Source organism: Telopea speciosissima, chromosome 8 (genome assembly GCF_018873765.1).
Source record: "Telopea speciosissima isolate NSW1024214 ecotype Mountain lineage chromosome 8, Tspe_v1, whole genome shotgun sequence".
In the NCBI taxonomy this organism is placed as follows: Eukaryota; Viridiplantae; Streptophyta; class Magnoliopsida; order Proteales; family Proteaceae; genus Telopea; species Telopea speciosissima.
Genome location: NC_057923.1, coordinates 19,421,799 through 19,448,566, shown reverse-complemented (window position 1 = coordinate 19,448,566; position 26,768 = coordinate 19,421,799). Strand labels below are relative to the sequence as shown.

Genomic DNA, 26,768 nt, shown 5'->3' with positions numbered 1-26,768 from the left:
GAGAGAGAGAGGCCTTCCTATTTCTGAGAATTTTATTTTCGTGTCGAGTAATTTGTGATCAAAAGACAATTTAATTTTGTTTTTACAAACCCGCCTCGCATGTGTTCCAACTTCCAACCCATCTCGCGCTGTTGACGGTTATATTGTCTCAAAATCCCCACAACGGAAAAGAAAGACTCGTCGGTGACTGCCTAACGACCTCGTTCAGCTTCAGACTTCTCTCTCCGCATATGGTTGGACTTTGTGGTTTATTTTGTGGGACCCACTCGAGGTGGATGCCATCTGTGCGGCTCACTTCCATTCTTGTAAGTTCTCGTAGAAAGGGATCCCAACTCGTTTGTTTATGGTCCAAATTACTCTTCTTGAGTCCAATCAAGGGTTAGTGGAATGGATGAAGAGATTCTATCTTCACCATGGGTGGAGAGAAACTAGGTCCTTGATGTATTATTATGAGGGTAGAAATGGGGTTTTCTTCTTGTCTCCATAGCCTTTTCCATCACGTGCCAACTTGTCTGTGCCACGTGGATTAGTGAGTTGGTAGGTCAACCATTTGATAGACTTAGGGGTATTAGTGTATTACAAATTGATCATTTGTCAAATTTGGTGACTTATCTTAACAATATGACCTATCATATATGTGTTTCTTCCTCCACCTTGATTTTCAATTTCTAAGAATTCATGTTTTAAGTGCCACAGAGGTTAATGAATTGGTCTCATTGTCTTTTTGTAGAAATTTGCTGTCATTGTCACCAATACTGCATCAACTAATATGGGTAGAACCATATTATAAAGGATGCTTCTTTAACTCATTGTTCAAATTATTTGGGGAAAATATCCGCATGTTATTTGTTTAATGTACACTCTCTCATAAGCTTTTTTTTAGTCATTTTCTATCTCCACCCTAACCATTGTGGATGAAATTATTCAGTGCATTGCCATTGATGTGATTTAAGATATTCCCCACACCGGCAATGTGGGAATCCTTCCCCAATTTTTTTTTTTTTGGGGTACGAAAGACCCACAATGGGGGCTCAATTAGCCTCAATGGGCAAGAAAGAAGCTACAATGCTTAGAAAATCATCCGGAAATGAGTGTCTCCACATGCCCAAGTAAGGGTAGAGCAAAGCGCATTAGAAATAGCATGGGCATGAACATTCTCAACTCTACTTATATAGCAAAAGTTAAAGCCTCAAGAAACCGAAGGAGGCGTCTAATATCCTCCACAATGGTATAAGCCTTAACTGGTGGTGAGAGGGACCCCTCAAGGCGGCAGCGAATCAAAATTTGACAGTCTAAGAAGAAAAAAACCCTCCAGAAACATTCACCAATGGTGATCTTGAGGCCTAGTCGAAGTGCTAAAGCTTCTCCCACAAAGGGAGAGAAGGGAAAAGCATGGTCAGTAGTCACCATATAGAGGTGCCCACAAGAGTCCAGAACAAGAACTCCCAACCCCATGGCCCGAGGCCTATTGGAGAAGTAAGCATCCGAGTAAATGAAATAACACATTAGGATAGGAGCAAGAGGCTGCTTTGGTAGATGGGAGCGGCCATAAGAGGGTATAGGGGAAGATGCTGCTAGGACCTCCGTAACCAATCTATGAACCATATCCAATTACGTAGAGAAGGGCTACACAAAACACCTAAAAGTCGTGACATTTCTCCTCTTCAAAATCTCCCAAAGAATGACAACATGGGTAGCAAAAAATAGTCCTTTTGCTCCCTCTTGGTCATGCCCGACCGCTTACTCCATTGAATAATTTACTCTGCAAGACTCCATCTAGGATGGAAGAGAGGCTGCAAAGACACACAAGATGCAAACCAGGCCTGTTGAGTATAAGGGCAGTGAAGCAAATTGCATTCAACTATTTCACTCTCTTTACCGCAACAAGGGCAGGACTCTAATAACACAATGTTCCTGTGCTTAAGGTTTGAGAGGGTCCCAATACCATTTAAGCAAGCCTTCCATACAAATTACAGTATTCTAGGGAGGCTTTGATAACCAAAGTATTTTCCAAACAACCTTCGGAGTGGATCTACTCCTATTACAAGAAACAGAAAAAGATGGAGAAAGTTGGGAACCCAGCCTGTAAGCAGATTTCATAGAAAAATATCATTTTGGGTGGGGATCCTAATTAAACAGATTTTGGCCATCTTAGGGGGATTCTGAGAATGCCTCTACCTCAACCGGGGCAAACAAGACCCTCAACTTTAAAGCATCCCAAACAGCCCCCTTACAGATAAGCTCAGAAACTCATTCCAAAGAACATTGAGAAGGTTGGGGAGGATTGCACCTTAAAGGTTGGGAGACTTAGAATCCAAGGATCATTCTAAATGTGGATGTCTATGCCATTTCCCACAATTCACAGGAGGCCTTTCTGAAATAGAGAGCGATCTATCATAAAACTTCATTAGGCCCAAGAGGGTCGATTCCCCACAGGAACTTGAAGAAAACTACCTTGGGGAAAATAGATGCTACCCAATAACTTTGCCCAAAGAGAAGAGAGGTTCAAGAGAAGTTGCAACCCCAGCTTTGCTAATAGAGCATGGTCATGTGTATTAAGGTCCTTTATCCCCAGACCCCCATCAAGCTTAGGCATGCACAAACAATCCCAAGCGATCTAGTGAATCTTTCTCTCATCATTCCTCTGCTCTCATAAGAATCTACACCCCTCATTGTTTATCTCATCCAGAAGCCCTCTGGAAGTTTAACATGTGACATAGAAAAGGAGGAAGTTGTTGTAGCCACTAATTTCAAAAGCACTTCCTTTTTCACTTGGGAGAGCATCTAACCTTTCCACCCTACAATCTTGCTCATCATTTTATCTTTGATGTATTGAAAAGTCGTATTCATGCTCTTCCCTATTTCTACCGGTAGGCCAAGGTATTTTCTTGCAGAGGCAAGGTTATGAATCCCCAAAATTCTTGCAAAGATCCTGCACAGACGGACAAATGTACTTGGACTATAGAAAGCGGAGGATTTATGGAGGTTTATAACTTTCCCAAAAGCCGCACAATAGAGGCTTAGAATGCCCTTTAGATGTCTTAGCGGGACATGGGATGGACACAAGAAGAGGAGGCAATCGTCTGCAAAGAAAGAATGGGTGATCTGTGGGCTCTACCTTCTAAAAGTGATGCTCTGAATCCTATCCTGGGATACTGCTACTGTTATCAATGAGGTGAGATATTCAGAACACAAGATAAAGAGACTAGGAGAGAGGGGACCCCTTTGCCTCAATCCTCTAGATGGTATCAAACTCCCTTTCTGTACCCCATTGATAAGGAAGGAAAAAGGATATTGTGCTTACACACTGGTGAAGGAGGTGAATCCATTCTATCATTCACCTTCCTCATGTCTACCCCCTGCCCTTCTTCTGCCCTTTCATATGGTAAAAGACTTTGTGGGCAATTAGGACAATTTCAGTGATACTGCACCCTTCAACGAAGTCAATTTGCTTTGGAGCAGTAATATGATCAAGAATCTTTTTTAGGTAAGATGCAAGAACCTTGGCAAAAATCCTGTAGCTTACATTGCATAAGCTAATCGGTCTAAACTGCTCCAATTACTTATTAGATGTTATGTCATATACATAATTTAACCACATTTTGCTCCCTATTACATGCTTGTATCAAACTAAAACTTCATTGGTGTTATGAGTGTAGAATCTTCTATCGCATGGATACACACATGTATATCTAAAGTGCACCAAATGGCAAAATAATTTGGCCTTGTGAAATTGACAGAATTCATTAATGATTTGTGACAATTAATTTCCCTAAAACAAATGTGATAGAATCACCCCAAAAATAGAGAGATGCATATCTTTTGTAAGCATTAATATTTCCTCAACCATCTCTTTTAATTTTTTTTGGTACTTCTTGTAACAATATTAGTTCTTGCTTTTTACAAACGAGAGTGTCCAATGTATGTATTTGTAAACATCACTTACCCTAAGTTTAATTGCCACTCTCGATTTATTTTCCAAGAAGAGTGCTAGCATTACAAATAGCATGAAGTTATGCATGCACCTATATCCCTCTTATTTACACGTGAATCTCAAAAGTTTTACCTTTCAACTTAACATTTTGGATAAAGTTTTCCTCCACTGGTGAGCTCCAATCACCATCCTAGGGTTCACAAACCCCTAAAGGATTTTAGTATACTCTCCAAAATAACCTCCTGACACCCCCTGTGCGCATCTGAACCTGACTCGTGAATGGATTTTCATTCATCATGGCTGAAGGAAAACTTGTTCCTTGCATTTTTAAGTCATGTGAGGTGAGACGTCCAGTAGACTCACTAATTTAAAAATCGAAATGGATCGTCCAATTTGGACCGACACAAATAAAACCAATTCTAATTGAATATGTAGTTCCTAACATCTATCGACCAAATCTAGGGTTATCCAGGCCAATTCTCGACTCCAGATCCCGATTCTGGGTTTTTAAACCCTGCTAATAGTAGAATCTGCGATCCTACAAGTTCGTAGTGCCAACATTTCTCATGAACGAAATGAAGATAAGTCATGGACGACCCACCCCTTGCACTACAGGGAGGGCTATAAATTGGTGTCAATGAAGGCAACGTACACAAATTAATACATCATACCTACCCCCTTATCATGTGGAAAGATTGATAATGGCAATTCAAGGCATTTAGGGTCTGTATGGCAACGGTCCCAAAATTTGTTTTTTTTAAAATAAATTTGGAGTAGAATTTGAATCTATTGTCCGGTTTGTTTTTATATTTTTTCTTTTGAAATGGATTGGATGAAAAAAGCACTAGGTCCTGTTTGTGTGACGGGGACTTAAGGTGAGGTGGGAGAATTGGAGTGGGAAAGTACTGATGTGGCACTTCAAAATTCCACCCCAACCTTGTTTGTTAAACCTGGGGTGGTGATCTTATAAAAGCTTAGGTAACAACATTAAATGCATTGTTTGCTGATGTGACACTTGAAAATCGCATCCCTATATTATTCAAAGTCCCATAAAAAACAAAGGACTTTAGTTATTGTTCATGGGAAAAGAAAAAATCGCACCCCCAACCCACTACATTGTGGGACCCAGTCCTACAACATTCCCACCCCCATCCTACCCGTCAAACAAACGGTACCTAACAAAACCCAACGATCGAGTCTCGACTATCTCACATTACTCGATATTACCTCAACTAAAAGGGAACACATAGGCCCTCCGCAACGAAAGCTCCATTGAAGATCGCTGAAACTCTTGCTACCTCTTCTTCCATGGACCTTCCTAAAGCCAATTGAGTCTCCTTGCTAACTTTTGGGGGGATTTGAAGTTTAGGAACTTGATCAGTATTAAAATAATTTATCTCGACTTCAATGGATTTTTGTGTAATTATAGACTTATAAGTAGTTGACATGTATCTGGAGTATAGACTTATAAGTAGTTGACATGTATTTGGTTGACACTTTTGTCGGTTTTGCTTATGTGGCTAAAGTAGTGTGCTCAACCATATAAGTCATGAAAATATATGTAAGATGACATTTTATGTAATTTGGTATAAACAGAAGTATATGTATTCCATATATTTTTCAATTCTTTTTAAATGGAATATTAACATATAAGACATTTCTCCCAAGATCCAAACCAATCCCCTCAACCCCACAATTAGGGGTGCAAGTTTGGCCCTATAGGCCTAAGCCTATCCTGAGTCCAAACAGGACCTAGGTTGAGATACCCTAGCCCAGAGGGCGGGTCAGGTCTAGGAATTTTTGGCCCTAAATCAGAACCAGGCTAGACCAGGATTGAGGCCTCGATTTAAACCCTGCCCGATCCAACCCAACCCTGCCTTCTTTTTCCTTCTCTCCTCTCTCTTCTTCTTCTCCCTAGCCCGGCCTAACCCCTACATCTCCTAAAGATAATTATGGCTGATTTATCACTATGACAACCTGAAATTGGCTGATTTCATTTAATACACGCATACTAATAGATATAGTAGTACTTTAGTAGGAAGGTTTTTTTTTTTGGTGGGTACGATAGTAGGAAGGTATTTATAGTATATCTTAGTAGCCCATGGTACCCTAGGTTAAAATAAATAGAATTTCAAACCATGTTGTTAATATACATTATCTAACAGGTCAGCCTAGCGAACATTAAAATTACAAAAACAACTTAATATGAACTAATATCCAAACCAAAAAGAAAGAAAGAAAAAAAGAGGTCAGCCTAACGAACATTAAAATTATAAAAACAACTTAATATGAACTAATATCCAAACCAAAAAGGAACATAGTACCCGACCCTGTTGCAGCCCTTGGCCATGATGCTATTTGAAGAAGTGTTTTAAACAATCATCAGACCAGGCAAATTGGTAATTGAACTATCACCATTTTTTGTTAAATGATCGATGGAGTTTTGGAAAGATTCCTGGTCAACCATTGGGCTAGGCAATACAATGGTTCAAAGCTCAAACTGCCAACCATTAACCTGAACAACCCGACAACCCAGGGGTGCAAGTTTGGCCCTGTCGGCCCAAACCCGCCCTGAGCCCGAACAGGGTCTGGGCTGAGATATTTGGCCTTGAGGGCAGGTCAGGGCTGAAAATTTCTGGCCTTGAATCAGGGTCGGGTTGGGTCAGAGTTGAGGTCTTAGGATAAGCCTGACCCGGCCCGACCCAACCCTGTTTTAAGTTATACTATAAAGTATATATTGATATAATATATATATTATAAATTTTAAATGTTACCCACATTTTGTTATATAATATATTATATATGAAAATAATAAGTGATATAATACATTTTATTATAGTGTTATTTTACGTAAAATTGATAATTTTTTCCCAGGCCCATTGTAGCCCATGCATTTCCTTCCCCCTCACCATGATTAGGGCCAATCAGGGTCAGCGCGGCCCAACCCTGAGGGCGTATCAGGGTTGGATTTTTTAGGCCCTAAGTCAAGGTCGGGTCGGGCCTGGGCCCAGCTGAGGGGACTCAGGGTTGGAATAGGTTTCTATAAAGCCCGGCCCAACCCGACCCTTTCGCAGCCCTAGACAACCGCCAGTTCTTCCATTAGAAGATATTTGGATACCAAATCATGAATAAGTCATGAATCAATGTGTAACCAACCCAACCTAACCGAATCCAAGAATCCCAAGTATGTTGCCTGCAAGGTTCTGCTAAGATGCAAGAGAGAACCAGCGTAGTTCTCTCCTAAAGCGAGATCAATTTCAATATGTATAGGGGTATACATGGAGCTTATTTGTGCAAACATAGGCTAGTCCATGAACACCTTCAGATATGCATCAGGCTTGTTATGCCCAACCAAAAAGAAAGGAAATCTCTGCAATGAGAAAGACCAATCCTTCAAACAAATAGTTAGGAAAAGCTAGGGGCATTGAAGAAAAGAAGGCAAGAAAGATGGGAAAACGACACTACATATATCATTATTATTGATGGATTCTCACATCTACATTAATTTTAAGACTACAGAAATACCCATCATTTTTTCCCCTCATATCACCTAATGAAGGGCCCAGAGTTCTTGAAGAGAAAGTCAAAAGGGAGAAAGAAAAAAAAAAAAAAAGAATGGTCACGACATACCGAATTCGGATAAGGCTGACTGGAACAAAACACTAAAAGCTTGGGATGTGCTTTGATCCTCAGCTTTGACCTTTATCAGTGCCTTTGATGATGATGTATTGATGAGACACTCTACCAGATAGAATGCTGCCAGTTCCTCTGCTTTTTGTGCATAGAAGAAAAACTTGAAGTTTGGAGCTTGACCACCTGAGGCAATGCAATGGATTGAATGGCTCTGCATGTGTCGGAGGAGGACTTGAGGTGTTGTCAATGCTGCGGTTCCTTGAGGGCTTATGGAGCATTCCTGCACAGATCATAAATTTTATGTATAAGATGGAGTGGATTATGAAAGAACCCAACCAAAGTTAAAACAATTTAATGATGCTGATGCATTGGCTATGTTCAGGGAGTTTAACTCGAGTACTTGAATCAAGCCTCCATCAACTCTAAAGTGAAGTAGTGAACTAACTCAAAGATAATACAGTTCTCACAAAAGGAAAAAGTGGGGTGGGGTGGGGTGGGGTGGGGGGGGGGGGGGGGTTGGGATTGAGTGATAGTTTTTATTTAATATGTATGCAAAATTAATCAACAGAGATAAACCATAGAACCCAGGAATCGATTTTTGGATAAAGCCTTGGATGAAGCGGGATCTTCATAATTTGCAAGGGACCAGAGCAAAACATTATCTTTTATTGTCAAAATATTAGATTATACATCTGACAACCTAAGCAGCCACAGAGACATTTCAGTTTGGTAAAGTCAGTTATGGTCTATGCCCAAACCTTTTTTCTTCTTCTACTGCTTCTGCTTTCCTATACCTACCTCCCCAGAACCATAAAACTAAGACATGGTATTGAAGCATCCCTTAGTCATGGTTCAAAATTTCGTAAATTTTGACACTACCGTGATGAGATAGGCTTTCGAAATGAAAAATGTTCAAATTTCGTGAAATTTCGGTAATTTGTTTCATTACTTTGTTTAAATTTCATATTATGTCTTTTAGTACTTAAACACTGTGTAGTTAACTATTTATACATCAGGGTCTGACCATATACTGTCAATCAAGGGTGCAAACCCAAAACACCACTTTGAGTTCATTTTTTTGCAATATGAAGGTTTAAATGTGTTTATTTAGCTTAAATAAGGGTGTACATGAAGTATCAGGCCTTAATATGGCCAAAAACCCACCGAGATGGAGTGCCGAAATATGGCAGAAAAAATACTATATTTCGCCGAAATTTTGGAAAATTTCGACCAGCCCGAAATGGCGAGACGAGACTAAATTCAGAACTATGGTCTTAGTTGGGATAAGGCTGAGTTGTTGTTGAAGTATGGTATTGAAGCCTACCTCATCCGTAGAGGTCTTCTCTTGTCCCTGTTCTCATCCCATTATATTCCTTCTCTGTCAATACATTATCTTTGAAAAATTAAGGTTCCCTCACTTTTCAAATTTTATGTATGCTTTCATATGGAACAAATTTCATTCTTACATATTTCCATAGCTTTCATGAGTTATTTCATGCAATTAATTGAACTCTTATGAACTTTCAATTTCACATCATCAAACCAAGCCAACTAATTTTGCCATTTTACCACTTTATCCTTCACCTACTAACTTCAATAAATCCAAAAACAGGGAGGGAGGAGTTTTTCCAAATGCCAGACCTTAGCTACGAAAAATATATTGCTCAACCTGGACCCGCCCATCCGCTTCCTCATGAAAGATGGATGGGTATCTGTTTCATTCTCGGGTACAACAATCAGCTTCAACCCAACCCCACAACCCCCCCCCCCCCCCCTGCTTTTTTTTCCCCATCAAGCAGCACCCAATATGGTTTAGATCCAATGTCTGAATGTTGTAATGGCATTTCCTACAGTGGGTGATTGACTTTGGTTACTAATTGCTTGTGACAATTGAGAACCATGGCAGAGTAAAAAAGCAACATATTTCAAGTGCCAGATAGAGTATAAGCCATGACACGTACACCTTGTGACATGTGAGTATTGAGTAAAACACTTCTTCAGAGATGAATTTCTAAGTTTCTGATACTATAAAACGCATCGTGTAAATCAAGAAGTTACGTCAATGTTATACAAGAGGACCATGCATATGGAGGTTGATTATGACATTATTAGACACATGGTATGATGCAAACCCGAGAGGGTAAAGCCAAGATCGAATCTGGAAGAGAATGGGGTAGGTGCTGGACAGCTTGGGTCAGATTTGGTTTAGTTCTGATCCTGTTGTGTTGGTGTTTGAATGATGAAGTTGGTAATGGTGCAAATGATGATGGATGAGGAAAGCTGAATGTTGAAGATAGTAAGATAACTTTGGCAAGCTAGAGTCCCACTAGTTGCCAACCGTCGGAGTCCCATTGAGGGCACGATCGAAGGAGTCCCACCTTGATCCCATTTGAGACTCACAAACCTTCTTACATCTCACAAGGAAAAACTCTCACGAAAGGAGTAGACATATTTCAGATTTTCTTGGATGATTGAGAGCTCAGCCATGATTTCAATTTATAGATGAGCAATTGATTACATCCTAGTCAACAGTAGCAATTCCCAGACAAAGGGAATAATTCCAAAGGCTGGATACATGAACAACTAAAACACTAAATGGTCTTTTGGAATTCCCAAGACATGGGGGGAGGCTTCCAAAGACAATAACTACTTCTAGGAAAAGCACAAATAAAGAGGCCTTCAGAAGTTGTAGAGTCCAACAACTCATCCATCACATAAGGAGCCTTGGGGAGATAAAGAGTCAAACATCCATAGCCCATGAATTGGGAGGTGAAGGGACTGGCTGCTGGATCAGATGGATGCTCTGCATCATGGTATTAACAAGATTGTCACCCTATGACATTTGTAGGCACCAACAAGTTGGGCATGAATGATTTCAGGGGGAAGTATCAAGAGATATTTGTTCATAGTAGATCATGGAAGATTACACTATCTTCTTCTTGTTTTGGAAGATAAAGATGGGTCAGATGGAATCTTATACTACCTTGAGGCTGTCATGTAGTTATTCAACCAATTTAGCCGTGGGCAACCTATAAATGCGTGAAGTAATTGGATATGAATTTGGTGTCATTCTCTTAGTTTCTAAAGTTGTGATAAGATGCTGATCAGCCCAATCATTGTTCAACTCCTCCATAACTTCAAAACAATTCCTGTACTTTACAACTGAACTTTCTTCCTCTGTTTCCCTAGGTGTTCAATCCACATAGGCATAGATCTGCGTGGTTGATGATGTAGCTGCACATGCACTGAGATGAGCATCACCATCACTGGTAATGCAGACTTCCATCAAGATACAACTCAATTCAACTCAGCCTTATCCCAACTAAACGGGGTCGGTTACATAGATTCTTTTTCTCCAATCAGCTCTATTCTAAGCCATACTTGTACTAATCTTAAGTTATGTATATCTTTCCTCACCACTTCTCCTAGAGTCATTTTAGGTCTACCCCTGGCTCTTTTAAAGCCTTCACTCTGAATCAAGTCATCCCTCTATAATGGAGCATTGAAAGACCTCCGTTGCACACGTCCATGCGACCTCAAACAACTTTCTTGCAACATGTATGAAGCTACTCCTAAATTAGTTCTAATTGCTCATTCTTTATTTTATCTTTTCAAGTTTTACCACTCATCCATCTCAACATCCTCATTTCAGCTACACTAAGTTTATTTAGACGTCGTTTCTTTACTACCCAACATTCTGCTCCATACATCAGTGTTGGTTATATAACTGTTCTATAAAATTTCCCTTTGAGTTTTAGAGTAATACATCGATCACACAACACTATGTATGCATCCCTTTACTTCATCCACCTTATTTCAATTCTTTATGCAACATCATCCTCGATTTCTCCTTTATTTATGGTTGAACCTAGGTACCTTAAATTTTTACTTTGCGCTATCACTCTATCATCAATTTTCACCCCCTCTCTTTTAACCCTATTGTTACTAAAGTTACCCACCATATACTCTATTGCTGTTCTATTTACTTACAAACTTTTGATCCCAAGATTGCTCTCCATAATTCCATCTCCGCATTTATCCTTGCTTTTGTTTCATCCACCAAAACAATATCATCAGCAAAAAGCTTACACCAAGGGATTTACTCTTGAATGTCTATAGTCAACTCATCTATGATTAGCACAAACAAATACAACCTTAGGGCTGATCCTTGATGTCATCCAATTGTAGTTAGGAGCTCAGTACCCCCCCCCCCCCCCAACCATAGTTCTTACACTAGTCACTGCACCATTATACATATCTTTAACCATGTCCACGTATTTAAAAAAACACTTTTCTTCTCTAACACTTGCCAAATTAACTCTCTAGTGACTCTATCATAACCTTTTTCTAAGTCAATAAAGATCATATGGAAATCCTTCTTACATTTTCTAATTTATCCATCAGTTTCCTAAGAAAATAAATAGTTTCGTTATTACAATAGGTAGTTTCTATTTTCAGTTTTGGAAATGTTGAAATAGGCTAGTTACCCGATTGGGGTAATTGGTCCTAGTTAGATTATGATTTGTTCTTCTTTTATTTTCTGTTTTTTTCCCTCAGCCGATTTCTATTTTGGTATTCCTAGTTGGATTAGGAATTCCTAATAGGATTAGGCTGAGGTAGCATTCCTATTTCTATTTTGATTAGTTGGAATTCAGTTTATTATAAATAAAGGGCTTGGGTGATCTGTTTTGATCACTCAAGCATTCAGATCTCACAGCTGCTTACATGGTATCAGAGCCTGTTTTGATCTAATAAACAGCCTTCTTCCCCTCCATGGTTTCTAGCTCTCTCTTCTCTATCACTCTCGGCTCTTCTCTCTCATTCATGGCAGCATCTATGAGGTGAATTTGCTAAGGATTTAGATGCTGCTCTCCATATCACCTCATTGAAGACTTTAAATCATTGGTGTGCCCTAATTCTGCCGGCAGAACTTCTCCAACCTTGAAGATCGATTTCTGAATACAATTGCAGATCGATTCTTCCTTTTGTTTTGGTTTTTTTTTTCTGCTAATACTTGGTGCACACCTCCTTTGTTTGAAGACTGCAGAAGTGGATCACAATGAATTCAGATCCAGCCCTGCGATTTCTCCAAACCCAGGTTTTCCTAATTTTTTTTTCAAATTAGGGTTTCTCATTGGCTCATCGAACAGTGCTGTTTTTTGGAGGATATATTCCCCACTTCCAGAGGAGTACTCGACCTGTTTTTCAGCCTATTCTGACGGCTGAAAGTGTTGCAATTTCAAAACCCTAATTGGAGTCGACCTGTTGGAGGTTGATCTTCTGTTTGCTGACTGATTTAAGATAACCTTCTTCATCTCCATTGTATATCAAGCACCATGCCTGATTCTGATGTATCTACTGGTTCGGATGATCAAGTCACTTCTGGATCTGATGCACAAACTCGATAAGAGTATCTTCCCTTTGCTGCCTCCATCAAACTTGATGGAATTAACTATCTCATGTGGTCCAGATCAACCTATCTCATCATTGCTGGCCGTGGTCTCACTGGCCACATTACTGGTACTTCAGTAAAACCTTCTACTGCAGGTCCTCTACAGACTCGATGGATCTCTAATGACTCTCAGGTCATGGCCTTTCTTCTGAATTCTATGCAACAAGATCTTGCCAATGGCTATTTACTTCTAGAGACTGCTGCCCAGATATGGATGGCTGCCAAAGAAACTTATGGACAGATTGGTAACGATGCTTAGGTTTATAAATTATGGAAAAAATTCATGAAACCACTCAGACGGACCTCTCTATTTCCAAGTATTATGCTCTCCTACGAAGTCTATGGCAACAACTGGATCATTACACTGATTACCAGCCCACTAATCCTACTGATATTGCTGCCTATCGCAAGCATGTTGACAAAATCAGAGTATATGATTTCCTCGCTAGATTAAATGCGGAATATGATCAGATTCGGGTCCAGGTACTCAGCAGGATCCCTTTTCCTACTTTGGAACAGTCCTATGCCTTAGTACATACTGAAGAAAGCAGGCGGACTGCTATGTTACACACTCCCACCAGTGATCGATCAGCTCTAAAAACTACTGCCACTGCTGTTCCTACACCTGATGGGCTCTCTACTATTAGTGACTCTTCTAAAGCAACCGTGAAGTGTGAACATTGTAATAGGCCATATCATACCAAGGCACTTGTTGGAAACTCCATGGTAAACTGGCTGACTTTGAAGCTAAACGTGCTGCCCGGAAGTCGAAAAACAAAGCCAATCATACTGAGGCTGTCATTACTACTCCTACTACTGACACTGGTCTATCCAAGGAGAACTTCAAGCGTTCCGTCGTATGTTACAGGCTTCCGCTGCTTCTACTACATCGACTCCTGCTAGTTCTTCCACCAATCGTCCAATCCAGGTTCAAATTTTATCCATTCAGGTATTTCCTTTGCTGGTCATTGTACATCGGTAGTCTCCTCTACCTGGATCATAGACTCCGGTGCCACTGATCATATGACTGGATCCTCCAGCCTCTTTACTCGTTACTCTCCTACATTTGGTAAAGATAAAGTACGGGTGGCTGATGGTTTTCTCTCTTCTATCTCTAGGAAGGGCTCTATCAGTTGCACTCCTTCCTTAACTTTATTCTCTGTTTTACATATTCCTAAATTTAGCACTAATCTTCTTTCCATCAGTAGTCTTACTCGTGATTTAAATTGCAAAGTAACTTTTTTTCCTTCTCACTGTGTGTTTCAGGATCTGGCAACGGGGGCAACGATTGGATGTGGTAATATGCATGGTGGATTGTACCTGCTTGATAATGGGAGTCCTACTTCACCACCATCTTTGGCTTCTCCCATACATCAAAGCTCGTTAGTTTCTTCTGAACTTCAACAATGGCATAACAGACTAGGTCACCCCACTTTAGGAACTTTATCCCTTTTATTTCCAGCATTAGCTAAAGAATGTCATAGAAACGATTTTTTTTGTGAAGCCTATGTTTTGGCTAAACAACATAGTTCTACTTATACCATTTCTAATAAAAGAAGTTCTTCTCCTTTTAATCTTATTCATTCTGATGTTTGGGGTCCTGGCCAAAAACCATCTCTCAAAGGCCATCGTTGGTTTGTTTCCTTTATTGATTGTTATTCTAGGAGTACGTGGGTCTATTTAATGCATAATAAAAGTGATGTTTTTTCTTGTTTTCAAAATTTTCATAGGATGATTCAGACCCAATACAATGCCACTCTTAAGATATTGAGGAGTGACAATGGTAAAGAATACATGGATGGTCAATTCCAACACTACCTTGCTACCCATGGTATACTCTATCAAACCAGTTGTATCAATACCCCAGCTCAAAATGGTGTGACTGAAAGGAAAAATCGCCACCTCCTTGAGGTGACTCGGGCCATTATGTTTGCCCATTCTGTCCCTTCCCAATATTGGGGAGATGCTGTCCTGACTGCTGCCTATCTCATCAATAGGCTCCCTACCCGAGTCCTTGACTCTGACACCCCTGCCTCTTTACTGTTGGGCTCTTCCTCCTTTGTCGTCCCACCAAAGGTTTTTGGTTGTCTGTTATGTTCGGAATACCCGCTCCCCTGGCAAGCTCGAACCTCGTGGGGTCCGTTGTATTTTCTTGGGATATTTTCCATCCCAAAAGGGATATAGGTGTTACCATCCGCCTACACATCATACCTTCACCAGTATGGATGTTGTCTTTCACGAAACTCTCTCCTATTATCAATCCACACCTCTTTAGGGGGAGACTTTCAGTGAAGATGTGATGCTTGACCTTCCGGTACAGACCCAGACACTACGTGCTGATTCCTCCCCTCTTCCCTCTGATGGTCCTCCACCGGATTTTCCCCAGGGGGAGAACTTAGAAGATGCTGAAAATCCTATTGGTGACAATTCCCTTCAGGGAGAGATGACTCCAGTCCAACAAACCATCAGAAAATTTCAGAAGAAAATTAACGACTCTAATCTCAAAACCTATCACAGGGGACATTCCAAATACAAGCAGCTCCCATCCACTGTAGCACCAGCACCACCACAGTTGTTGACCCTGGAACCAGATCAATCTCCAGGTAACATATCTTCTCCTTCGTCTCCTGATTTACCTATTGCTCATCGTAAAGGTATTCGGGCCTGTACCCAGCACCCCATTTCCCATGTTGTCTCTTATGACTCTTTTTCTCCATCATTTCGTACATTTGTCTCTTCTCTTTCTTTTGTTTGTATTCCCCAAAATTGGCAGGAAACTTTTACAGATGGAAAGTGGAAAGCAGCAATGATGGAAGAAATGCAAGCCTTAAAAAAGAATGATACATGGGAACTTGTGGTTCTTCCTCCAGGAAAGAAACCAGTTGGATGTAAGTGGGTGTTTGTGGTGAAACAGAAGGTAGATGGCACTGTGGATCGATACAAAGCACGTTTGGTTGCAAAGGGATTTACTCAGACTTATGGGATCGATTATCAGGAGACTTTTGCACCAGTTGCGAAATTAAACACCATCAGAGTGCTACTTTCTTGTGCAGTGAATCTGAGCTGGGAGTTAAAACAATTAGATGTGAAGAATGCCTTCCTTCATGGAGAACTTGACAAGGAAGTGTTTATGGACATTCCACCGGGTTTCTCTTGTGATAAAACCAGCGGAAAAGTTTGTAAATTGAAGTGTGCTTTGTATGGGCTGAAACAGTCCCCCCGTGCTTGGTTTGGACGATTTCACAAGGCAATGGTCTCTGCGGGTTATAAGCAGAGCAATGCTGATTATACCTTGTTTATCAAGAAAAATGGTGAAAAGGTAACACTCCTAATAGTTTATGTGGATGATATTGTGGTGACCGGGAATGACAATCATGAAATCACCCAGTTGAAGACTTACCTTGGGCGAGAATTTGAAATAAAGGATCTGGGAAAACTAAAGTACTTTCTAGGGATAGAAGTTGCTCGGTCTTCTAAAGGCATCTTTCTTTCTCAAAGAAAGTACATCCTAGATTTATTGACCGAGACTGGGATGCTAGGGTATCATCCTTCTGATACACCTATGGATGCTACTACCAGACTTAAAGAAAAGGAGGGAACTCCTGTCGACAAAGGTCGTTATCAAAGATTGGTTGGTAAGCTCATTTATCTGTCTCATACAAGACCTAACATAGCAGTATCTATGAGTATGGTCAATCAGTTCATGCATGATCCACATTCCTCTCACATGGATGCTGTTATCCGGATCCCTCGGTATTTAAAGTCAACAACAGGAAAAGGTATTCTTTTATCTCCGAATGGTCATCTTCGTGTCGAAGCATATACTGATGCAGATTGGGCTAGTTCTTCTGACAAAAAGTCCATTTCTGGCTATTGCTCATTTGTTGGTGGCAACCTTGTTACGTAGCATAGTAAAAAGCAGACCGTAGTGGCAAGGTCTAGTGCTGAAGCTGAGTTTCGTGTTATCAAGGTTTAATATTTCGCGATACCTCGGTATCTCGGGCCTACCGAGATATCCGAGATACCCGAAATATCGCGAAATATTGCATTTTTTCTGCAACATTTTGGGGGTCCATCTCGGAGCGTATTTGGCCATATCTAGGCCTGAAACTTTATGGACAACCTTATTTAAGCTTAATAAACACATTTAAACCATAAAATTTGCAAAAATATGAATTAAAATTGGTGTTTTGGGCTTGCACCCTTGATTGACATACGGTTGCCGACCCTAATGTATAAATAGTTAAATACATATAGAGTCATAGATTAGGCAGTTAATATTTAATAATAGTATTTAATTTCATCACATATCAAGTTAAAGCCAATACACATTGATGAGTACCATGATTCTCATAAACTCCATAATATTCAATAACTCAAAACTCAATAGCTCAAATGCTTAAAACCTTAAAGGTAATACACTAAGTGTCAAAGTCACAAGACTCGCAAGTCACAACTCACAAGTTCATAGATCAATGAAATCACAACTTAAGTTACAAATTACAAGTGCTAAACTACTAATAGTAGTTGCTGTGCCTCCCTGGATCAATCCCACTCATGCCTCGCTGGAGTCGACGTCCATTGCTCTCTGTTTGAAGGACATATGTGGACCACGGTATAGAATCGGAGAAGAAACGAGTGTAGTCATCCACAAGTGTCACGTAAATGGAATCATCAACATACTGTAGGTAACCTATCCTAGGATATAAGCTAGGGTTACCAATCGATCCAGTCCGTGAAGAAGATGATCCACTGTGATATGATGTTGGCGCCGGCGCAAGAGGCGATGGCATTGGCTGCATGTATGGCTGGTGAGGTTGGTAGCTAGGTCTGCTAGGGTATGCAAAGATGTTATCTACAAAAGATGATCCAGTATGTTCCTGGGACTGGGACTGGTAGTCATAGTCCCCTACCCGACTAAACTGCCCATATGATGATGATCCATATCCATATCCACCGTAAGGTTGTGATGCACCATAATCCGATGCCAATGGAGTGGTATATGCGTCAAAAGATGGGGCACGCCAATGTCTAGTCGGTCCTCCCTCCCTATCACCCATACTCAAACCACCAACAGAGCTAGATAGGTTATCAATGTCCATATGATCAGGTTGCAACTGTGTTTGTCGACCCCTACGCTTCCTGTTGTATATATGTAGGGGGCCTCTTGAGGATGGGGGTGCGGGGGCACGTGCTCCGTGGTCCGTATCTTGTGTAGCATGATCAAACTGTGTCTCTCCAGTGAATCGGAGTGACTCTACAGGTGTTGTATCCTGGGCCTCCTGGCCTACCACATAACGCTCTCGCATGCCGTCAAATTCTTCACCAGCATCACCACCACCAACATCACCACCACAGCATTACCACCACCAGCATCACCATCACCACTACCAGCATCACCATCATCACCATCATCATCATTTGAGGACTTAGACCAGTCTTCATCATCTGCAACATTGCCACCAGTGGGCTGGAATGGTATGGGTGAGGCTTCCCTTGCATGTATCTGACCCTCGTCAGCCATTTACTCGTCCACATCAGCACCAATCTCGGAAGCTATCATGGGGTCGGGCCTACCTCCCTCCTCATCCAACACTGGCTCACCTCTATCCTCACCCAATCCACAATAGGGTCCTCATCGTCCGAGTCAACTTGAAAGATGTCAACTAGATCAATGGTGCCCCTCTGTCCCTCATGTCCTATGCGTATGTGTTGCGGTTTCAGCCTCAAGTTGTAGCGCACATACACCATGTCGGATAAACGTTGAGACCCCAATGCATTGCGCCTCTTGGAGTGGATGAGTGCAAAGGTACTCAGCCTCTCACAACCAGATGCGAACATGTTTGGGCAAGGACTTTAATTGCTATTCTTCTTAAGTTTTCAGCCGATTCCCCATACAACACCCACCATTCAGCTGCATTACAAGTTTACAACAAAAAGGACATGTGTCAAATGTTGTTTCAACTTTCAAATTTCAATACATATGTAATTTAAAACTTAAAAGAATTACCAGCATCACCACGTGCTCTGCCTTGTATCGCAACCTCAGTTCCAAAACTTCCCAATGCATCCCTAAATACCTTGATCTACACCCATGTGGAAAATTAGTAAGTACTTCTTCACTACTTATTTGAAAGCATCAATAAGTTGAGTTTCCAAATGAACTCACCTCATTGTTGCAAATTGCTTGTAGTACACCATCTGACTCCAACTTCTTCACTACTTGTTTCACAGCATCAATAAGTTGAGTTTCCAACCCAAGCCTATTGTTATATTGATACTTAGGGTTCAAGTAGTATGCTGAAATATGACATATAGAATAGAGGTATTGTCAAATGCATAGGTAATTAGTAAATAATAATACTATGAATTAGTAAACATAAAACAAATTTACTCACCAGCCTTATGCAGTGGATGCATAAGTTGATTCTCTCAGCGAGCATTTATGATATCTAAGAAGTGTTTGCTACTGCGAGGAGCCACACTATAGACACTATCTTTCATCAAGTCTATTGTAGCATATAGGACTGTCATGGTTGGGCCCTTCAGAGCGGAGTCAGCAACATGTAGAACTTTAACTACTGGCTCCAAACTTTCATCACTTTGCTTAGTTTGGTCCAGAAGTCCTCAGATGACATCGTTGCTTGTGCTTCCCTCCCATTTGCAGTCTTGAAACCCTTCCATTTAAACCACTCCTCAGAAGCAAACATGCTTCTCAGCCCGGCCTTCTTTGTCTCAATGCTTTTGAGGGCAATGTAGTTGGTGGCAAATCTTGTGATGCCAGGCCTAACCAAGTCACCCCCACATTTTTCCCTCAATAGATTGAGTGCATAGGAGTGGTATACAAAGTTGGTGATTTGTCTTGCACTTTCAACAACAGTCTTCACCAACTTTAACTTTCCCATATCTTTTAGCATTAAGTCAATGCAATGGGCTGTACAAGGAGTCCAGAAGAGCCGGTACTTACCATTGTTCATCATCTTCTCACCGGCTAGCTTGAAGTTACTTCCATTATCCGTAACAATCTGGACAACATTCTCAATACCCACATCTTTTTCCACTACTTCCTTTAACAATCTGTAAATATATTTTGCATCCTTTATCTCTTTGGATGCATCCACAGATTTGAGGAACACTGTCCTCCCATCACAATAAACCATGAAATTGATGATGAACTTTCTTGTAGGTGCCATTATAGTCACCCCATATGTCTCCCATATATTCCTCATCTCACTAATGTACTCATCAATCTCACTCTTTTGTTGAGGTAGATAAACATTCATTACCTAATATGGGGTGGGGCCCTTGAATCCTGGGCCACCTCTGCAATGGTATCTATCATGGTATCATAATGGGGGCCTTGTGCAGGTGTTTGCTTCGGGATGGTATGGTATAGCATCCACTTAGCTATTGATTCTTTAACCAATCCCTTCATCCCCTTCCATGCTCCTTTGATTCTGGGTTGACTGCTTCCTTTCTTCTTATGCAATTTAGTCAGATGTTGATGGTGGTACTGGTATTGGTAGAGGTGTTGGGGCTGCCCTCACACTTTGTGATCTTTTAAAAGGATTCAAAGTTCTAGGACCTCCAGAACTGCCAGCTCCTCCACTACCCCCTACTCTTTGTCTCTGCTGATCATCTTGAAAACTTACTCTACTCCTTGAAACAGTCCGCCTAAAATCCCTAGCCTCCTCTGCTGTTTGTATGTCATCAGGTACTGCAATGTCATCATCATCATCATTGTATCGTCTTCCTCATCCCATCGAACTCCTTACTGTATCCTCAAGTTGTTCTCTTATCCTTTGCTTGTCAGCCTTCTTCTTCTTCTTTCCCCTCAAACTATCACCAATCTCCCTGGCTACTTCAGTAGGGACCATATGACAACCTACAACATCTTTAGATCCTCCAGTCAAATGTTGTTTAAGTCTACTGGACCCACCTCCCATAAATTGCATGTCACAATAGTTACATATAGATTTTCTCTTATCCCCATCAATGGGAGTACCATGTAATCATGCAATGTCACCCCTATGCTGGCCGGCTGGTCTCTCTTGTTCGCTCTGTTCTCTTTGTTCCTTCCGCCCCCTTTGTTGACTACTTTCCCCCACCTTTTGCTTGCCCTTCGCACGTTGTCTATCACGATCCGCCATAACAAAACTTGTTTACTGCAATGTAAGTAACACAAATAATTAAAAAACTTAATGTAGATGCACTTCAATTGACACTTTTAGATTACTAATACACTTGTATAGTTATTTAATATTTTTCCCCTAACCCTTATATTTTTCACATAATTAAAACCAATTTTTTATATTTAATGTTAATATAAGTATTGACCTAACACAACAAAACCAAAAATTAGTAAACATAATATACATGTAATGCATTTCAAAACATATAGAAATAACTTTCATATTTTTTCATTATTTTTTAAACTTAAAACTCATATTTTTCCTTATTTATTTCTGTTTTTTTAATTTTTTATATATTTTTCTTAATTTCCGAAAATTAAAATAATTATTTAAGAGCAGAAAAATAAATCCGACACTGTGAAGCCGTAGATCGGCCATTGGTGTCTAACATATATTTAATTCATTACCATCTAAGTCATATTACCCCTAATTATTTCCTATTTTAGTTGTAGGGAAATGAATTTTTAAAACCAGAAAATAAAAAAAAAATACATATGGGAAAAAAATTTCGACTCCGTGAGGCTGTAGATCGGCCTCCGGTGTCTAACATATATTAATATCATCAACATCCAACAACATTTGTACAAAGTATTTTAAAAAAAAATAGTTTTAGAGAAATAGAATTTACCTTAAATAATGAAAATAGGCTTGGATGATGAGCTTAGATGACCCTCCGACGTCTTCCCGGCGACAAGGAGCTTCAACAATGCTTGGATGCGGCTTGGAAGGGAGGAAGAAGAGCAAAAAATGAGGAAGAAGAGAGAACAATAGAGTTTCAACAGAGCTGTGAAATATGGTATAAAATGGCCCCTCACGTGACACTATTTGTCACTTTTTCAATATCTCGCGATATATCATGAGATCCACGATATTTCGTCAATATCTCACGATATATTGATGAAATATTGTATTTTTTGGTTTCGGATTGGTTTCGTATCTCGGACATGTCGAGATATACAAAATTTGGTGATATATCGCCGAAATTTCGCGAGATTTTAAACCATGCGTGTTATGGCACAAGGTATTTGTGAGATGTTATGGCTCAAAGGTTTATTGCAAGATATTGGTACTCCTGTTCATCTTCCCATGATGTTATATTGTGACAACAAGGCTGCTATTAGCATTGCTCACAATCCTGTTCAGCATGATCGTACCAAGCATGTGGAGGTTGACAGGCATTTTATTAAAGAAAAGTTGGAAGGAGGACTGGTGTGTGTTCCTTTTGTGCAATCTGCTGACCAGCTTGCTGATGGGTTCACTAAAGGTTTAAGTGGAAAGGTTTTTCATTCTATTTTGGTCAAGTTGGGCATAGTTGATATTTATGCTCCAACTTGAGGGGGAGTGTTGAAATAGGCTAGTTACCCGATTGGGGTAATTAGTCCTAGTTAGATTATGATTTGTGCTTCTTTTATTTTCTCTTTATTTTCTGTTTTTTCCCTCAGCCGATTTCTATTTTGGTATTCCTAGTTGGATTAGGAATTCCTAGTAGGATTAGGCTGAGGTAGCATTCCTATTTCTATTTTGATTAGTTGTAATTCAGTTTATTATAAATAAAGGGCCTGGGTGATCTGTTTTGATCACTCAAGCATTCAGATCTCACAGCTGTTTACAGGAAAGTAGATTTTATTAAAATAAAATCTTAGGAGTTTCTATATGGTTGGGTTTCTATTTCTTTATAATATTGAAGTTAGTTTCTTAGCCTTTCAAGTAGCACACGCACGCTATGGGTTACTAATTTAGTAATTTGATTTTATATTATTATAAATACAAGAAAGGGAGATTCTCCCCATAGATTTTGGTTATTGAAAAAAACAGCTTGACTGTGTTTGCTGAGTGATTCAGTTGCTGCGAAGCAGATATGGTGAGAGACCATGAGTGAGAGGCCCTTCCCTATTTCTCCTCCTTTCTATCTTTTCTTTTCTTCTTCTTGTTCTTCTTTCTACTGTTCTATCAGTTTCCAGCAAGGTATTTACTTCCAATTGTGGTCTTGTTCTAGATGTGTTTATTTTTATTTTATCCAATTTATTTAACCTCTCTGGGAATTGCAGTTTCTGCAGAGTATTAGCACAGTTACAGTCCCCTGCGATCCCAGCAAAAACCCTATTCTGTCTCGGATTTCTGGCAATCCAATAATTGGATTGGCATGTTTTGAGGGTTTATTTCCCCATAAATAATTCTTCTATGACCTGACTTTGGACCCCATCTGAAGTCTGGATCTGGAAATATTCGATTTCTCCTGTCACCTTCTAATTTCTGTCCTCTACTTTCTAATTCTGTTCATGGAGTTTTCTGCAGATCAATCTGTTGGATCAGTCCCATCTTGGGAGCACTCAGTCAGCTGGACATAAGCCCTACTCGACTTGATTTCCAGCCCCATCCTATTGCTGGACATTAAGTTATTTGTTTCTCTTGTATTCTGTCCTGTTCAACCTATTATTCTGTTCCCAGCGATTCTGGCTATTCAGTAGGTTAGCTAGCGTTTGTTCTCTCGCAGCCAAGCCCTCCTACATCACCAAGACTCACACTAGCAGAAAAATTGGATCAGTTGGTCAGAAACATGGTCCTAAGTTATTAAATATTGTTTCTTCTAAAGCAAACCAAACCACCATCAATTGGATCATCAAGTCACAGGAAATGAGAAAGAACTGAATGGGACCATAGTTATTAGAAGTAAACAGGAAAACGCAACAAGCGTCAAGATGTACAAGACAGATCACTATAGACTGAAATTATAAAAGTCTCGAATTTAAAAGAAAAAAAAAAAAAACAACTGTAGTAACTTCTAAGTGAACAATTGATGCAACCATTTGCGCAAAAGGTCAGGTATCAAGCATAATCATGAGAATTTAATGACAAAAACAAAATGAAGATAGTAAATTATAAAGGAAAACCTGTGACAGAGACACTGAAAGTTGGGCCCATTTTCGCTGGAAAGTGCTTGGATCTAAGACAGTTCTTGCATTAAGCTTCAAAGGAGGAGGTGAAGGTGCAGGTGCTGGTGCAGCTGGAGGACCTAAACCAAGCAGATCATCAATAGCCAAGCCAGCCTGCGGAGTATACACCGGTAAAGCTTGGTTTTGAAAAGAAGGTTCTAATTGTGTCTGTGAAGCTGTCACAGAAACAGATGAACCATCGTATACAGGAGCACTGTATGCAAAGCCATTGCCACTAGGACCTCTACTTTCTTCCTTCTCTGAAGTGCTTAGCAGTAGATCATTGTCACTTGCTTCAACTCTCTGGGCCGGACTAACTTTATCAGCTGATTCGACTCCTACAGACAAACTTCCAATTTCTTCTGAAAACTCAAATGGCCCCCGGTGTTCTTTATCAGTGAACATATAAGAAGGCTGCAACATTTTCAAACCCTCAATTAGGCATGAAGTGATTCCAGCTCCAAATCCTTAATGACAAAAGAATTGAGAATATGTAGAACCAGTAACAGGTCACATAGAATATGATTAATTGATGATATTCAATTAAAAATCAGTTTGTAAGTGTAAACTTAGTTGTAAATTTCGTTTAGCTGTCCATTATGGTTTGGACCCAAAAAATGAAATTTTTTGGTATTTCGTTGGTAAAATTTTTCAGCCAATATAACATTTAAAAAAAATACCTCCCTAAAAATATTAGCTATACACTGTGCTATAGATTTATTGACACTTAGTACTTAAATAAGAAGAGTTCTTTGAAGGTTTTTTAGTACATATGAGCCGAAATAGGGGAAATTTTTAAGTTACAGGCAACAAAATGAGGAACCCGGTTTGCACCAAACTTTTGTTTAAACATTTAAAGAAAATGATCATTAATTTTGAGTTTTGTAAAAAGATTCCAGTGGACAGTTCTTCTGTATTTGGGCAAAAAGGCGGCCAAAAACCCAAAAATTTACAAAAGAAAATTTTTAGTGAAGAGTTTGCTTCATTTTGACACCGAAATGAAACGTTTCAGGTTTTTTGGCCAAAACAAAAGAAGATGACAGCTAAGATGTAATTCCCATTGTTTAATTGGAGCAAAATGAACACAAAACAGAGACGGAAACAATGGAATCAGTACTGTTTAAGTGAAATATCTTCTAGATTCTTGAACACTCAGAATGCTGAAGTACGTTTCTTAATGGACCCAAGAAAGCAAGCCATGGCAACATAAACCATTACACACAATGATGCACGAGGAAAACACTGTTCTACGTGCAAGAAATGTAGATTATCCTTAAACATGTTTACGTAGGAAAAATTAAATGTGACTTTACTCTCCTCACCCTCTTTTTTTTAATAGGCTGAACTGTGATAGTTTTTCTTATGTTATAAATGATGGTGGTGTGTTCTATCACCGAAAAGAAAATAATTCTTGCAGAGAGGATAAAATAAAGAAAAGAAATGACTCTTCCAAAAGTGATGCAATCCCGGGTCACAAATCCCTACTTTGGGATAGCTAAGGGGCGCACGAATTGTAGATGACCCAATTTAAGAGCTAAGTGGCAAAACTGTAAATATGGAAATTCAGAACCCTTTTAAGAAAGTGTGGACAAGGGCTAAAAGTGAGGGAGTCAAACAGAAATAACTTAAAGAAAATAAGGGCTTAAGGGGTAATTTAATCAAATCTGTCCTTTATAGCAAATAGAGAAAGAGCTTCTTCTTCCTCTCGACAGTGATGGTGGTAGACCAGGTTCAATTTTGCTTGATGGAACTCTCTCAAACGACCTCAGATTGACACGAAACTTCTGGGAAAGATCGAAAATTTAATGTCTATGAATTCCAACTGATAAGCACACAAGACAGAACAGAATATGAAATAAAATTGCTGCAACTCAGGTCTAGCGGAAGAACAAAACTCAGAACTGAGTTTGGGTTTGCAACTCCTAGTCCAAGCAGTATCCAGGGATGAAGGTTTGCATGCAGAGTCACCCAAGGGAGATGAATCAGGTCCTAAAGTTGTAGAGAAAGAAAAGAAGGGGGTTAGAGAGATCGAAGACCAGTTGTGACTGGTTGTGGGCAGTGCTGAGAGCAGGGCAGGGGAAAGAAATTAAAGAAAAACAAAGGAGAAAAGTAACGGAAAGAAGAAGAAATGGTAAGAAGGATTTACCTGACAGGGAGGAAGTACACATGGCCAACTCTTGGCTCCAAGCTACAGTAACTACAAGTCTACAACTCCAAATTACATAGTATATATGCTACCAACTAACATTGAATCCAATATGGAAATGTGAAACTGGAAACCAACAACTCAATCTAATCTCCTACATGTATCCAACTCCAAATTAAAATAAAATGCAATAACAAAAATATCCCCAGATAACTAAATATATCCTTACAAACCCTTATTGGACCAAAATCCCGGTTTGGGCAGGTTTCCCTCAGTCTGGGTTTCCAGATAGAGTCATGGCAGTCCAGCCATGATAATGCCACTTCTCCAAAAAGGCTTCGATGAAAAAAATGTGCTTTAGCAGTTGAATTAGAAATGATAAGTTTGCCTTCCATAAGAGGGATTATGAAACAAAAACCTTCGTAAGACAAATTTCACCACGACTCTAGTAGTAACACAATCCTGTGACAATGTACTC

General features: G+C 39.9%; 1 protein-coding gene across 1 annotated transcript in view; it reads right to left on the bottom strand.

Annotated features, from left to right (window-relative positions):
* Window positions 1-7,396: 7,396 nt before the first annotated feature.
* LOC122670881 (beta-adaptin-like protein A) overlaps window positions 7,397-26,768 on the bottom strand; it is a 129,323-nt gene continuing 109,951 nt past the window's right edge. Inside the window, exons 11-12 of the mRNA XM_043867901.1 lie at window positions 24,103-24,558; window positions 7,397-7,847 (exon numbers count right to left, since the gene is read on the bottom strand). Coding sequence (XP_043723836.1) covers window positions 7,554-7,847; window positions 24,103-24,558 — 750 coding nt within the window. The 3' untranslated portion in view covers window positions 7,397-7,553. The remainder of the gene's footprint in view (window positions 7,848-24,102; window positions 24,559-26,768) is intronic.